The 16,591-nt window shown below is 48.3% G+C and overlaps 1 protein-coding gene across 1 annotated transcript in view; it reads left to right on the forward strand.

Moving 5' to 3' along the window:
* Nucleotides 1–16,591, forward strand: part of CSMD2 (CUB and Sushi multiple domains 2) — a 565,161-nt gene that overhangs the window by 472,326 nt on the left and 76,244 nt on the right. Inside the window, exons 33-41 of the mRNA XM_059686241.1 lie at nt 2,897–2,992; nt 4,152–4,355; nt 4,787–4,911; nt 5,404–5,500; nt 6,090–6,194; nt 9,581–9,699; nt 10,235–10,304; nt 12,411–12,527; nt 15,857–16,066. Of these exons, the coding sequence (XP_059542224.1) occupies nt 2,897–2,992; nt 4,152–4,355; nt 4,787–4,911; nt 5,404–5,500; nt 6,090–6,194; nt 9,581–9,699; nt 10,235–10,304; nt 12,411–12,527; nt 15,857–16,066 (1,143 nt within the window). The remainder of the gene's footprint in view (nt 1–2,896; nt 2,993–4,151; nt 4,356–4,786; nt 4,912–5,403; nt 5,501–6,089; nt 6,195–9,580; nt 9,700–10,234; nt 10,305–12,410; nt 12,528–15,856; nt 16,067–16,591) is intronic.

Below are 16,591 nucleotides of genomic sequence, written 5' to 3' on the forward strand. Positions count from 1 at the left end.
GACCAGTAGAAATAGAAAAGATAGATAGATAGATAGATAGATAGATAGATAGATAGATAGATAGATCTTATAGATATAGCATCAATATATTCAAATATACTCAAATCATATCTTATTCCTGGAGAAACACTGATGATGAGCCGCCTGTACTGATGGGAGTGAAGTGTGTATTGGGGAGGGAAAAGTGTAGGGACACCACTCAACAATCTTCGTTTTCCTTTTTTATTTGCTATGTCAGTGACAGAATGCTGTGTGGAAGTGTTTCCCATACAATTGTGATATTTTGTTATCTACTTGTGTTTCTAACAATTTTTATAACTGTGTTTGCCTAACGTATCTTTCCTCATTTTCTGTGACAGTCTTTTCCTTTTAAAAGGAAGTTAACTTACTGATTTTATAAGTGGAACATCTGGTGTGCTACCTGTCAACTGTTTTGTTCTTTCTGGGTTTTTATTTGGTTTTTGAGTTCATTGCTCCTCACTTTTCCATTCATATTGACTCCATCTCTAATTTCCATGTGTTTTTTATATATTTGGACTTTTATATTAATGTTATTAGTAATTATTTTTAAATTATGGACTTCTTCCTCAAGAACAAGTTTTTATTTTTACATTTAGTTTTATTACCTATTCATAATAATTGTGGGGTTTTACTGTACTTTCCAGATTGTCTTTATCCCTGAAGTTTTTTATTTTATTAGTTTCATTTTTTTAATAAGGCTCATAACTGCAATATTTTCTGTCACCTTGCATGTATGAGAATGAATTTCCTTTGACATATTATATAATTGACAAACTTGATTCTAAATCAAGTTATGGGTCACAAATTTTTTCTTTCAACATTGTAGTATTCCACTCTGTTCCAACAGCTACTGTTGCAGATGAGGTGGAGTCCAACCTGATTCTTTATTTTGTAGGTAACTAGTGCTTTTCTTTCTAAATGCCTTGCATATTTTTCTTAATTTCTAAAATCAAAAAGCCCAGCAGGATGTTTTGCTTAGAAATCATTTTCCATTCATTAGATCTGGCACTTTATGAGCAATTTCAGTCCAAACCTTAAGTCTCTCTTAAGCTTAGGAATGTTATCTTCTTTCCTAACTTATTTTTTTCCTCCTTCAATTTCTCTTGCCTTCTCTCTCTCTAGAATTCTTGATATATGCATATTGGATTTTTTTCATCTGTCTTCCATGTCGCTCATCATTTCCCTCATTATTTTAATCTCTTTATCCTTTTTCTGTGAATTCTAGAAGAATTTCCCAAATTTAATCTCCATGTCGCTGTTCAATTTCTGCAGAATCCATCTGCCACGTACTAGCATTTCTCATCTCTTTGAAGCCTTTATTAATCTCAGCTCTTTCCTTTGACATGTCTTTCTCCTCTGATTTCACAGGGGCAATGCCTGATTTAATCTTGTGACAGTCATGATTGACAGTCTTCTGAGATTTTGCCTGTTCTTTGTTGTAGTTCATATAAAAATATTCGCATTGGTTTCTCAAGAGTGCTTTCCTCCCTTAAAACTTTGAAATATTTTCTTATGTCCAGTGATTTTCCTAGCACTTGCTTAGCCATGGAGAGGGAAGTCTGCATGTGTCCAGTAATGAAAGTCCAAATGGGTTCTGTAGGCGTTTAGGGGGGTCCTCATCCACACATGTCAGGCCAGGTGATGGGAGAATGGAAAAGCTGAGTTTTGTCCCACTGACATCCATCAAGGGGAGAAGGTAGAGATAACAAGGAGACCCTCTGTCTTCTTGAGTTGTGGTGTTTTGTTTGGGTTTTTTTTTGGTGGTGTTTTGTTTTATTTTGTTTTGTTTTTGCTTTGGCAGCCAAGAGTTAGCTGGGGCAATGACTCCTAACAGGCTCAGCCACCTGGGTCACATGTAAGTCTAAGTGTGCTGTGGAAAAGGCTATCCACTCCCTGTGGCCAATAGCATCCCATCAGCTCTCTGCTTCTTGGCTGATTCCAACTCCAGTCCTCACTGCAATGGAAATGGAGCCTCGCTCTCTGCAGCCCCCACTTCCCTTCTGTTGCTGGAGCCAGCAGCCATTCTCAGGGGGGCATCATGCAGAGTGGCCATGCCTGCCACTCCATACTCCCTCAGCTCCACAGGAAGGTGATGATGACCAAGACTGTGCTTCCCAGCTGTAGTTCTGGTTGTGCTGTCTTTATTCCGTCCGTCTGTACCACATCAAGCAGAAGGTACACCTTCATCTTCGATAGAAAGACGGTCAGACTTCATGCACCCCTTCAGCTTTCCATCAGTTTGTGTTATCGGTTGGGTGACAATATGTCCTGCTTTGCCTGGGGCAGTCCCAGCTTCCACTTGGTTGCCCCAGTGTAAGTATTAAGAGCATGCCCTTTTAGTCCCAAAGTGTTCTCAGATGGACAAGAAACTATAGGATCGCTCTGGTTATTGATCATCTCACAGAGAATCTGGGAAAGGCCAGTTCCTCTCAGAGATCACAGCACCCTCCTTCCCGAAGCAGGTGCTTTTTCTTCTGTCAGACGGAGGGCAGCTCTCCTAGGAAACCGGTTTGCGGTAGCCGTTGTCCTCATCCCTCGGGTCCGCACATCTTTAGGGGCTTTCTCCTCTCGAGGCAGGTCATTTAGTCATTCTGACCCTCTTCCTTGATCTCTTAACTGGGGTTACTGAGCTCTTGTCATGCCAACCTCACATTGACTGTGGGTCAGGGTAAGGCCATGGATGCTAAAGCCTTCTGCAAACTTTACACTGAAACCGGTGGTAAAAATGTGAGGTTTCATTTCAGGAAGACCTGGGATGTGGAAGGAATTGCTGTGCGGGGGATGGGCACCCTCTCCTTCCTGGCCAGGATTTCAGCTGCCGGCCCAACTGCTGGACTCACTGTCTTCCTCTCCTCCTCACCCCTTATCTCGGCAGGGGAATCGCTGCCCTTGGCCACCTCCAATCAAGTTCTCATTAAGTTCAGTGCCAAAGGCCAAACACCAGCCAGAGGCTTCCACTTTGTCTACCAAGGTATGTGGGATGTGGGCCTGGGAGGGCGAGGCAGGCTCAGGTTTCCAGTGACTCAATGCGACCTCTGCCCCTTAGTCTGAGACTCATTCTTAGGGCATTTGGGGCAGTTACTAGTTTGCGGGGCAGCTCTTTGAAATTCAGTTTGATTTTATACATTCATTTACTCAATAGACAGTTCTCAGACCAAACTGCATGTTGACTGTGGGGAGAAATCAGACATGGGAAGCTAATTCTATCCCTATACTGCTTGGTACAGCCCCAAAGGCAGTGGGGAGACCAGCTCGGGCCTTTCCTAGACTCCCCTATGGAGCTAGGTTTTCCACACGGCCCAGGAAAGGTGCGGGGGAAACCCGGGCTTGGCAGTGAGATGGACATGGAACTGGATGCCAGCCCTGCCACTTTCTAACTGGGCACCAGTTACTCCAGCTTTTGGAGTCCCAGTTTGCTCAAATGTTAAATGAGGGTAATAACATGACTTCACTGGTAGGCTTAAAAGAGCTCACAGAGCAGCCAGACCAGGCAGGTCACCAGTGTGTGTTCCCTTTCTTACTGGCCCTGGTCCCCTGCAGGCCCCAGCCTCTCCTTGCCTGGGAGACTGTCCCCTTTTTAGGGCTCAGTCTAAGTGTGCTTTTGTTCATTCGGTTGCCCAGATGAGCTACCTTGCCCTGTGCAGGGGGAGTCCTGCCACAGGCGACGCCATACCTGGGCTTAGGTTAAAGGTCCTGTCTACCATTGTGGGGGGGAGGAGCGGAGATTCGCGTGATGGAGATCAGGCCCTGGGCAGGTCTAAGGCACATGGGGGAAGAGACCAACAGCAAGTGAGGGCACTGACGTGGAGGAAGGGCCTTTCTCCCTGGTGGGGAATGTGGGAACCTGATGGTGAGGGCCATCGTTGGAAGGCAAGGACTACCGCTGGGCCTGCAGCCTGGGCCGGGACTCACACTGCCTCCCTGGTTTCCAGAAGCTGTGCGGCAGCAGGTGTCTTCATCTTATTTCAGTAAACGGGCCTCATCCTGGGGAGCCCCCACCTCTGCCAAGGGAGAGTGCCCAGCCTCTCAGGGTCCCGTCCAGGCTGTCGGGTCCAGTCCAGGTGTGTGTCCATCCCTGGGCCCGTTTCTAGAGGGAGAGGCCTGCCCCTCAGTGCCCTTGTCCCCTGCAGCGGTGCCCCGAACCAGCGCCACGCAGTGCAGCTCTGTGCCCGAACCCCGCTATGGCAAGAGGCTGGGCAGTGACTTCTCCGTGGGGGCCATCGTCCGCTTCGAATGCAATTCCGGCTATGCCCTGCAGGGGTCCCCAGAAATCGAGTGCCTCCCTGTTCCCGGGGCCTTGGCCCAGTGGAATGTCTCAGCACCAGCATGTGTGGGTGAGTACCTGGACAACCAGGACTCGGGGAGGGGTGGCCAGAAGACAGTCCCTTCTCCCCGGGGAGGCAGCAAGACCCGGCAGCTACCCCGGGACACACAGCAGCCCCTGGCTGCAGCATAACTTAAGTAGGGAGTCCCATTCCAGTCAGATCACTGGTCCTGTGGGTTGAATATGAAGACAGCAAGGAGGAGAAGCTGAGGTTGCTAGGGGGTGGGGGACATGTGTGAAGGGACACGTATGGGGCCAGGCCCCTGAAGAGGGTTGCATGGGGAGGATTCATGGGAGAGGGTGGGACTGGGGCTCTACTGGAGAAGCCAGCAGGGGAAAGGGTCACAAGCAGGCTGGGAAGCCCTGAGAAAAGTCTGTTTGGGGAGGTTCCCATGGGAGACCCTCAAAGTCAAGCCTCTGACCAGAGTTGCCTCCTCCCAGTGCCATGCGGAGGCAACCTCACGGAGCGCAGGGGCACCATCCTGTCCCCTGGCTTCCCGGAGCCCTACCTCAACAGCCTCAACTGCGTGTGGAAGATCATGGTCCCCGAAGGTGCTGGCATCCAGGTAGGGGCGAGGAGACATCTCCATCAGGCAGGTGGCAGGAGCAGACATAGCCCTGTCCCTGCCCTTTAGGCCAAGTGTGGCGTTGAGGCCCACAAACAGAAAAACAGAGAGCTCATGGCCCAGGAGCTGCAGGGGTAGGGAGAGTGAGGAGAGGGCCAGGTAACCGGAAGGAGGAGGGGTGGGCACTGGCTTCAGCCATCAGGGCGGGCCAGAGAAGGAAGTGGGCCTGGGGCTGGAGTACAAAGACTGGGGAGGCTTCGTAGGAAATACTTTTCAAATGGCTTGAAGGGTTTGTGTGGGGGTTTTCTTAAGATTGTGGGGACACTGGGGTAAAGGGAAGGAGCAAACTCAGAAGCACACACCTAGAGCGGCACATTTGCAGCCTGAACCGGAGGGACAGAGTTAGGGCCATAACGGGTGCCCAGTGGTCAAAACCAAGTGGAGGAATCCACAGCCTGTCTAACCAGCAATTCAATCCCTCTGCCTTCCCAGATTCAAGTCATCAGTTTTGTCACGGAGCAGAACTGGGACTCGCTGGAAGTGTTTGACGGTGCAGACAACACTGTGACTATGCTGGGGAGCTTCTCAGGTGAGGAGGGACTTCCAGGGACCTCAACTCAGAGGGTAGTGGTGGACTTTATTATTTTTAATTGAATTTATTGGGGTGACCTTGCTGATTAAGCTATATAGGTTTCAGGTGTTCACTTCTACATCGCCTGTGTATTGTATTGTGTGTTTACCACCCCAGGGCAAGTCTCCTTTTATGACCATTTATTTATCCCCCCTTTACCCTCTTCTACCTCCCCAGAACCCATGTTGCCAAGATATAAAAAGGAGTCCTGTGCCCCAGATAAACTGCCTGCACTGCCTGTATTGCCCAGATAATGAGACATGTCAGAGTTACTTTGAAGATGCTGGAAGGGAACTCAGCCTCCTGCTGGCATGAGGCTCTGTCACTGCTCATTTTACAAAAAGTTGTTTGTGGTCTCCCTCCTCCCTGGGACATGGGAGACCCAGCACTCTGAGAAGGGCTAATTTGTCTTGTAGTGAGTGTCATCGTTGGGGATATTTGGGGCCCTTGGGAGCAGAACGTCCTCAGGTAGCAGAAGCAAGAGGAAAAGGGAGGAGCTCTGGGGGCGGGGAGGCAAAGGCTGAGTGGTCCCTGTTTCTTGCCCTAGGAACCACTGTGCCTGCCCTTCTGAACAGCACCTCCAACCAGCTCTACCTTCATTTCTACTCAGATATCAGCGTGTCGGCAGCTGGCTTCCACTTGGAGTACAAAAGTGAGAGTCCAGAGTCTCAGCTGTATACGGGGTTCAGGGTGGGAACGGGCAGGTACTGAGTACCCAGGATGAGTAGGGGTCATAATGGGGCTGTGTTTTCTCCATCCCACTCAAGCCTTACCACAGACCTAGATGAGACCTCAAAAGCTCAGAGAAGATCCAAAACCTCCTTAAGGCTGCACAGCCCGTGGAGACGGGATTGTCACCCAAATGTCAGTCACTCAGAAACCTGTGTGCTTCCTCTGTGTCCATACCAGGAATGGGAAGGGGGCCTGGTGACTGGCCTATGCCCAGTATACCATTTGGGATGTGAGAAAACAGAAGTGAGCTCCTCTAATGCTGGAAAAACCAGCCTCTCCAAGCCCTGGTCCTGTGACGCGATTGTCTTTGGCAATGTGGGGAGGCAGGACTGGCTTCACTGGGTCTGACAGCATGGGGCTGTCAGATGGAAGCCCCAGTTGGTGGTAGAGGCCTGACAGGGTCAGCACTGGGTGTTATGCAGATGCTCAGCTGGTCTCCAAAATAAATGAGCTTTATCCAGGGAGTTGGGAGAGGCTTAGCTGGATCCCAGGATGCGCATGGCCTGAAAGAACCGAGGAGTACCTAGTAGGAGAGACCTGGGGCAGCTTGAAGCAAAGACCCTGAGGGGGAGAGGATAGGACAGGGACCTCTGGGACCTTCCTCTAAGGCTCCACTCAGCCGGTGGAGTGCAGTATCCCGGGTCTTTTAACCAATCCACATTTTTTTCTTTTACTCTCTTTTCTCTGTTCTTTGCATTTTTGTGTCCTTATTCAGTATTTGAATTTGAGTCCTTAAATGTTCCCGAGAATCTTCTCTTTATTTTCTTTTTCCAAAGACATGCTTTCTTCCTAAATCTCTTTGTGATCCTACTGCCTCATTCCCAGGAAAAATCCACCTCTGCTCAATTTTTCCCCCTCAAGGGAGCTGGTAGTTTTCTCAGCAGCTGATGTTTCTCATGCACTGTCCTCTCCTGGGGGGAAAGGCTAGGGGGGAAACGAAACCCCCATCAATATTTAGAGACCAAAATTCCTAGGACCCAAGACCCTGTGGTAATCTTTTTGTTTTGTAGATAATCTACAAAGCGGTGCAGACTGGAGGTGTAATTGCTATCGTACAGTCAAATGGCTTTGAAGGGTACTGAAGAGTCATATTTACTGCTGTGACTCATATTTAATGTTTATTTAATTGAAATGGAAATGGAACAATATGCTTTCAAAAGTAATAAATTGCACATGATGAAAATAATTCCTCCTTTGTTGCAAGCATGGCTTAAATAATTATCATCAAGGTGTGCAATGTAAGAGAAGTGAGAATGGACTTTTCTCTGTCTCCGTCCTTCTTTCTCTCTCTGGCCTCACTTTTCTCCCCATTCCATTTTTCTCCCGTGCTCTCCTGCTCTGGCTTTCTCTCTTTTTTCACTCTGCCCTCCTTCTCCTTCTGTCTGTCACTGCCTTTCCAAGGAGTAGGCCTCAGATTATGAGGTTGTGATCACCCCACTAAATACTGAGTTGTATTCTACTTGGAGTGCAGAGAGGAGTGGGGAGAGATAAATAAGCTGACAGCCAAGACGAAGTACTTTAAATTCAGTTTAATTATGGTTTTAATTCTATCCTTAAGGTCTTTTGTCCCATCTGCTGAGATGTTTGGGCATAGATCCAAACAGCCTTCATTTACAACCATCACGTTCACTTCTTACAAGCCTATGTAGGCCCTGGCCAGTTTTACTCTGTGGTTAGAGCATCGGCCTGTGGACTGAAGGGTTGCGGGTTCTATTCCTGGTCAAGGGCATGTACCTTGGTTGCCATTCAATCCCCAGCCCTGGTCGGCACTAGTGCAAGAGGCAGCCAATTGATACGTCTCCCTCATGTTGATGTTTCTCTCCCTCTCTCCCTTTCTCCCTCTCCCCCTCTCCCGCTTCCACTATGTCTGCAAATCAATGGAAAATATATCCTTGAGTGAGGATTTTAAAAACAAACAAACCACAAACCTATGTAGGACAGGAATTGCCTGGGAAGAGCATGAGGGAACTTTCTAGAGTGATAGCAAGTTGTGTAGTTTTGATGATTTTCAGGAGGGGAGAGTAGGGCTGGGGTCATTGTGTGGTCGGGTGGCCTCAGAGTTTGGCCCCCACCTGGGCAGACCTGGAGTCAGACTGGGTTTGATTTGCATCCCAGCTCTGTGGCTTACGAAGGGCACGACTCTGTGAAATGAGATGTTAAGACCTGCTTCAGGTGGATGAGACCATGTGTGTGACACGCTCACTCCAGCCTTGCTCATGGTCAGTGCTCAGGGAGTGCTGCTCTGGCGATGATGGTCTGGGGTGGACAGGGAGGAGGAGGCAGAGGGGGAAGATTGAGACAGGTGCCCTAGCAGAGCTCTGTGCACAGTCCGGGTATATAATAAGGACTAAATGAATGCAGGCTGAACTTGGAAAGGCAAGGGAGGGAGGCGCATTTGAGAATTAGAGGAGATTTTGGAAAGGGACCAGGCCAAGATCCTGAAGCGTGCCAGGATGTCAGGATGAGAAGGTGAGGCTCCATGTGCTAGGCGACGGGGACCCACTTCAAGTTGCTGAACAAGGAAGTCCCAGGATTCAAGGAAAGATATTAAACATCAAGCACCTGTAAGCACAGGGTGGACGGGAATAGAATGGCTCAGAGGAGGGATGACAGGGAGGCTGCTGGGTCCAGAGGTGAGTGAGGACCAGAGAAGCCATGGAGGTGAAGTGCGAGGACCCCCAGCTCTTCTCCCAAAAAAGAGCTGACCTAACTTTAAAATGCAGCAAGAGAAAGAAGCAGTGGAGTGTCTCATCCGCTGGCCAACTTTCTCCCGGCAGCATGTCCCAGAGAGGAACTCTGAGGCCTGGGCATCACTGAGCTGGCCCTCTGACACCTGGTTCCTTTCCTTCTTGCCTTTCCTTGGCCTTCTTCCCAATTTCTTACCCTACAGGAGTTGTCATCTTAGGGGGAGGAGAATGGAGAGATGTTGTGAGTCCGGGGCAGGAGTGATGTGGGAGGAGCCCATGGAGACGGGGTTTGGGGGGCTTGGAACCAGGGCTGGGCAGCTCCAGAGGCCTTCTGGGAAGCCCAGGAGGCAGGCGGGCAGCCAGAGTTCCCAATAGGACAATACCCACCTGTCCTAAGGAGTTTTAGTCTGTGGAGCCACTGTGCCAGGTAAATATTCAGACTTTCCCTGTGCTCTGTGAGGTGAAAGGGTTGGGAAGTGCTAGCCTGGACTCAGAGAGCAGGGAAAGCCCAATTTGAAGGCACCCCTCTCCTCCCTGCTGCCAGCATCGCCCTCAGCCTGCGAGTCCATTGACCTGTTGTGCTGGTCCATTCTCCTTTCCGTCTGTCTGTCTTCTCCAGCGGTGGGCTTGAGCAGCTGCCCAGAACCTGCCGTTCCCAGTAACGGGGTGAAAACTGGCGAGCGCTACTTGGTGAACGATGTGGTCTCTTTCCAATGTGAGCCGGGATATGCTCTCCAGGTACCTCCCCTTGGCAACCAGGGCGGGAAGCAGGTGTCCCCTGGGATGTGCTTGGCCAGCCTGGCATCAGCAGAGCCAGAGTCACCAAAGAACAGGGTGCAGTGCTCCCCCCTCCCACACACACACACACACACATTGCCCCAGGGACCTTTATTCCCTCCTGGAGCTGTTCAGGCAAAAGACAGACTTTGCTGACTTTAGCGATTTGGCACAAACCAGCCTCGAATGCGTTCCTGCAAAGTTTCGGTTTGATTAGACTTTAGGAAAATTTAATTTTCCTTTGAAGTCCATGAGGGAATCTGGTAATTAAAGGAGGCTCACAAGGAAGCTTGATAATGAGAATTCTCTAGTAACAGCTGTTATACTAGAAGCATCCTTCCCCCAAATGTCTCCCTCTGCCTCACTTGCCATCCCACAGTGGACCTACGCATCTTGTCCCCTAACACAAGGTCCCCGAACGAGCCCCCTGTCCTGGGTTGTGCATACCAGTGAGCCCCTGGGGCAGCCTGCCCACTCCTGTTCCTGATCTCTCCAGGGCCACGCCCACATCTCCTGCATGCCCGGAACCGTGCGGCGCTGGAACTACCCGCCTCCGCTCTGTATTGGTAAGAGAGCCGGACTCTTCCGTTCATTCACATCCTTGTTCCTCCGGGGACTGGAGCTCAGGGACATAGCGAAAGACAGTTTGGTTTTCTGGGTTAGTTCAAAGGCAGCAGTTGTGGGCTGATGTTTCGGCAAGCTTTCACTCTCACTCAAGGCTGTCATGATGTTCAGAAACCTTCGCCCCTGTAATTGGAAAAATTACAGGAGCCTTGCCCGTTTGAAAAGGTGACGATGGCCATTCTCCTTCCAGATAAGTGACCAAACCCCAAATGGAACGTCTAGGCTCTATGGGCTCTCCCTTGTGACTTTTCATGGCACAGAGTGATAAAATCCACTAACAGAAGCACTGAGGGTTACATGTTGAATAGGACTTAACTTGGTTTGAGCAGAGGTAAAGAGATCAGTGGGTACAAGAAAAGATGGTGTCTTCTAGTCAGGTTGGGGCAGGGAACTAACAATAAGTAGTGTGTCTACTATGTGCTAGGGACACACTTCGGAGGGAGTATCATTATTCCCATTTTTGTAAATTTAGGAAAGCGAAGGCTCCTAGGATTAAAAAGAAAGTGGTGGGGCCGGGAATGGAAACCTAGGTTTCTCTGATGCCCAGGCAGCTGTAAAGGGCCCCTCGAGGCTGACCCTGGGGTCGGAAGCAGGGTGAGTGGAAGGAGTGTCACTGGGGCGTAATGGCATTTCCCTCCCGTGATCTCACCAGGTGCAGGGCCTGGTAGTCCGCCGAGCCGTCCAAAATGTGACTGGCCAGCCCAAGGCTCTTCCCTCTATTATGTAATAATACAAAAGCTCCACTGAGGAAGCCACTCACATTAACAGCAGTTGCCACTGGTTGAGGGTTTACCATGAGTGGCAGCTCCTGTTCCAAGTGAAGTTCAGGTTTCGGTTTTAACCACCCTGTGACATAGGTATTTCACAGTTGGGGGAAACTGGGGTGTGGAGGGTGTAGAACTTGCCCAAAGTCACACAGCAAGTGCAAACATTGGGACTGCCACCCAAAGTGATCAGTGCCAGAGGCCTGCTCTGCTCCTGGCACTGTTCTCTTCAGGCCTAAACAGGGCCCTCTCCCAGAAAGCATTGGCCAGGACCCCCAGAGCCCTACCCTCTGCTCCTTTCCCTGGGGTCCATGGCTGCCTAACCCCTTTCTGCTTATACAGCCTTTTCCTAATAAGATGTGAAAGGACAGAATTTATGTCAGCTGATCAGGCTGTGGTGGCCTTGCAGCCTCAGATGACTCTGAAGTCACCTCGATTAGAGTTTCAGGTGCCCAGCCCCTGTGGCTGGCTCCCCATGGAATGGTCATCTGTGGCTGAGCATCTATTGACCACTCAGCCCCATGGAGTATAAATTTATAAAGAGCCTGGCATGGTGCTGAGCACAGAGTGGGGTTCAGTGCAGGCCAGTCCCCTTCCTTCATCCTTTTTCTTCCATCTTGGAAAAGTTGGTTAGACAATGAAGAGAGGGAGATTTAGGGGATAGGGTAAGAAATGGAAATATTTCCATTTCCACTTTTGCTGTAGGAGCTCACTAAGGGAATTGACCTGCAAAAGACATGTTCAAGGTCAAGGGTCTATAACTTGGGTTTGTGGACAGACTCCTGGGAGGTCCAAGGGTGCTGGGCAGCCCTTCCTGAATTTATTTGCTCTGTTTTGCCCTGTGTGCAGTTATTTAGGGAGATAAACTGTAGGTTCTTTTAGATTCTCAAAGGCGTTGATGACCTGGGGAAAGGTTCAAAACTGCTGCTCTATTATGCTAAGTGAAATAAGCCAGTCAATGAAGGAAAAATACCACATGATCTCACTCATTCATGGATAATAGAGACCATTATAAACTTTTGAACAATAATAGATACAGAGGCAGAGCTGCCTCAAACAGATTGTCAAACTGCAGCGGGAAGGCCAGGGAGGGTTGGGGGGCAGGAGGGAGGGGGGTAAGAGATCAACCAAAGGACTTGTATGCATGCATATAAGCATAACCAATGGACATAAGACAGTGGGGGATAGGGGAGGCTAGGGGACTCTCTAAGTGAGCGTCCAAAGGTTGGCATGGCCCCGTACGCTCCTTGATGCTGTCCTAACCCTCTGGCCTCATTGTCACAGCACAGTGTGGGGGAGCAGTGGAGGAGATGGAGGGGGTGATCCTGAGCCCCGGCTTTCCGGGCAACTACCCCAGCAACATGGACTGTTCGTGGAAAATAGCACTGCCCGTGGGCTTTGGTAAGTCTTCACACCTCAGTCTCTGCTTAGAGCACCTCTTTGCTACAATCACTCAGCATAACCTTGGCTGAGGCAATTTAACTCTCTGCCTCTCCGTTTCCTGATCTGTTGACCACTTGTACAATCGGAAGTTCCATTAAAAATGGTAAAGATGAATGTTTTAGAAGCATTAAATGTAGCGAGGACAGGGGAAATCATAGGAATTGCCATTATTATTATTATTATTTGAATAACAAGCTAAAACCCAGGACTGTGGAATGAGAAATTACTCAGGGATGGTTAAAAAGAAAAAAGAAAGATCTATTTTATAGACACTGGACCTCAAATTGTGCTTTTAACTATAATATCCAATTTCTTGTCCTAATTAAATTGAGCAAAGGTCAACATGAAATTGAGTTTGCATTCTTCATAGGCACATTCTGGCTAGCTTTGGAGATTGGGAGATTTTTTTTTGAGGAGACAGAATATGGCAGTAGGGAGGACAGTGATCTGGGTACGAAATTTAATTGCTGACGATTCACACATATTGTGTACTGAGAATATAATTTAACCCCAAATAAATCTGTTGAAGAGAAAAGGGCTTGTGTTGACATGGAACTCATGGGCTGTCCACGTAGGTCATCTGTCCCGAGTCACTGCTCTGCTCCTGGGGAGGAAATGTCCCGTGGGGATCTTTCCTGCATGGGCCTGGGACCTCCCAGTCTGTGACCTCAGGAATGGAGACCATCTATTTTGTCCTTAATTCAGCCTCGAGTGGGTCTTCTCATGGAGAAGGGGTTTTCGGGAGAAGGCAATCTGAACTGGCCTTCTTTTCATCTGTCCTGAGGGAAGGAGAGAGGTTGGTGACCCTCCAAAGGATAGAGTCTTACATTTAGAACCACCTTCTGAAGGAAACCAAGTCGAACGATAAGGCTACAAAATGATGATGACTGGGGCAGCCTTGCGAAATCCCCAGATTTTGAGACATTGAAGGAGGAGGAGCTAGGATATCCTGTAGCTCTTCATTCCAGACATGGGCAGAACCTCAGATGATAGAGGCATAGTGGGGAGGGCAACATCCAAAGGAAAGCAGAAGTTTACGTGGGAGGTACATCACTGTTCTCTCCTGACGTTCAGCCACCAGAGTTCTCTAAGTCCCGGGTGTCTGTTCAGCCCCCGGGGAATAAGCCTTCTGCAGGGTCCAACTGCAGACCAGGATCTCTCCCTCCCAGATTGTCCCTACTATGGCTTCAGTGTGTAAAGAGCCACAGCATTTACCAGCTGCTGCCACGATATGACAGTGGGCACATCCCATTCTTTCCAGGCAGCACACTTCAAAAATCCGGCAAACCTCAAAGAGCCCCCTTGATGGACATGCAGCCCACAGTGTTGGAGTGTTGCATGGACAGTAGATTGGAAAGCATAGGTGATAGGTACAAAAGTGCTCATTACAAAATTATCCATAATTTGGAAACAATCTACATGTTCACTAGTATGCGTGGGAATAGTGTTGTTGGATAATTCATAAAATCATTGAAAATCACTGTCATTGAAAATCAATGAACTGTATATCTTTGTATATCAAGAGTAGGCTTTGGAAAACACGGCATTGAGCCTGGTCAGTGTGGCTCAGTGGTTAAACACCAACCCAGGAACTAAGTGGTCACCAGTTTGATTCCCAGTCAGGGCATAAACCTGGATTGCGGGCTCAATTCCCAGTAGGGGGCATGCAAGAGGCAGCTGATTGTTGATATTTCTCTCTTATAGATGTTTTTGTCTCTCTCTCTCTCTCCCTAAAATCAATAAAAACATTTTTAAGAGAAAAAGGAAAACACAACATTAAATAAAAATAAGTTTACTTAACTGTTTATAAAGTATAATATTATTTATGTAAATGGTTAAAACAAACCCACATATACATTTAAGAATCTCCCATCCAAGTACTAACCAGGCCCGACCCTGCTTAGCTTCCGAGATCAGACGAGATCGGGCGCGTTGAGGGTGGTATGGCCATAGACCATTTAAGAATCTAAAAACATGACCTGGAAGGTGTCTTCCAAGTTCATGATAGTGACAGCCTCTGTGAAGGGAAGTAGGGGAATGGGATAGGGCAGGAGACATGAAGGATCTTCAGAATCACATGTCAAGTCTTACTCAGATGCAAAAGCAAAATCATGCATCTGAGCTCATTCTAAGTAAATTAGAAACTACCTATGAACATTTTTTAATTAAAATTATCTGTAATCCCACCGTGCAATCACACAGCTTCATCCTCACCATTAAAAGGGAACCCCCATGAAGACAAGGGCCTTGTAGATCTCATTCATCCCTGTGCAGTGCCTGCCACAGCCCTGATGCAATCAATATTGTTAGAGAATCACTGAATATTCTTCTAGATTTTAACTACAAAATTGAAAATTATATACAACCTACTATTTTGCAATCAGATTTTCACAACATTATAGACATTTTTATGCTCAATAAATATATTTCTTTAATATCATTTTCAATAGTAATCTAATTTTGAGAAATATTTTCATTAACAAAATCAATAGTCCCACCTCCATTCTCCAAAGAATATATTAATATAAGTTAAGGACTTAATTAGCTATTTAACCTGTCAGGTTGCTAGGAGATATTGATTCATCCAATTAGATCCTAAATTATAAACTTTATTTGGCTTCTTAGTAGAACAGATGGGACAAGGTATTCTCCTATTTCTGAATTATCTTCAGCGTTCTAGAAAACACTAGTCTTGAAGTTCATGTTTTTCAATTGGGTGGGGAAGATATTATGTTTTTATTGATTTTTAGAAAGAGGAAGGGAGAGGGAGAGAGAGAAACATCATTGATCGGTTGCCTCCTGTACACCCCCGACTGGGAAGTGAGCCTGCAACCCAGGCACGTGCCCTGACCAGGAACCAAACCCGTGATCTCTTGGTCCATGGGTCCATGCTCAACCACTGAGCCACACTGGCCAGGTGAGCATATTATTTCTAAGTAAAATATTTATTTTAGCAAAGCTATCTTTATAGCAATATAAGACATAAGAATCACAAATTAAATTGATATCTTGAACTTCATTTTCAATGAAATAAAATGAACTTGAAATGGAACTCTGAAATGACTGATGCTCTTCCTTTTCAATGAATAATATTCGTTTAAGTTCAGTCCTGCCTGAAGACAAGGGACTGGGTTGGCAACTCCCAGAGCCTGTTCTGGGAATCCTGATTGGGCAGGAAATCAGTAGCAGGGAGGCGTGGGCTCTGGCAGGAAATGCGTTCACAAGGCGGCACATTTGAAGTGGGACTGTATTGCTTTGGGCACTGTCCGCCTCTGTCTTGCTCCCAGGAGCTCACATCCAGTTCCTGAACTTCTCCACCGAGCCCAACCATGACTTCATAGAAATCCGGAACGGCCCCCACGAGACCAGCCGCATGATGGGCAGATTCAGTGGAAGTGAACTTCCAAGCTCCCTGCTCTCCACGTCCCACGAGACCACCGTGTATTTTCACAGTGACCACTCCCAGAACCGGCCAGGATTCAAGCTGGAGTATCAAGGTGAGGACAAGGAGGGCCCGTGTGCTCCTGTGTCCCTCCCGTCTCTCAGCCTCCCGCATAGGAGAATGGAGAACACAGGAAGGACTGAGGGGATGGGGAACAGGCCTATCCATGGAGGCTCCTTTTCGGTGCCATGTCTCTCTGGCCCAGCTGAGACTGTTTGACCCCATTTGATAAGCCTTTTCTAGGGTTCAGGCCCAACAGCACCCCCGGAGGGTCAACCTCTTTCCAGGCCCGATAGCCAACAGCTTTCCCTGAGCAAGAGATCTATCAGTTCCTCTCGGGCATCCCTGAGTGTGCAGCCAACCCTCCCCTGGGTAGGCTTACTGGCTCCCTCTGGGCCCTCCCTGGTGTCAGGTCCAATTATGCTCAGCAAAGCTGTGACATGACGGAAGATTCCAGCAACAATCCCGGGAGAGCCCAGGGAGCCTTCACAATGAGATGGGCCCACTTACTGCTCCTAAGGGTTTTCCCGTGTGTGGCCCAACCACACTCACTACACAGTGTTTCCTTCCCTGGTCAAAA

This window comes from Myotis daubentonii, chromosome 3, assembly GCF_963259705.1.
Source record: "Myotis daubentonii chromosome 3, mMyoDau2.1, whole genome shotgun sequence".
Classification (NCBI taxonomy): Eukaryota; Metazoa; Chordata; class Mammalia; order Chiroptera; family Vespertilionidae; genus Myotis; species Myotis daubentonii.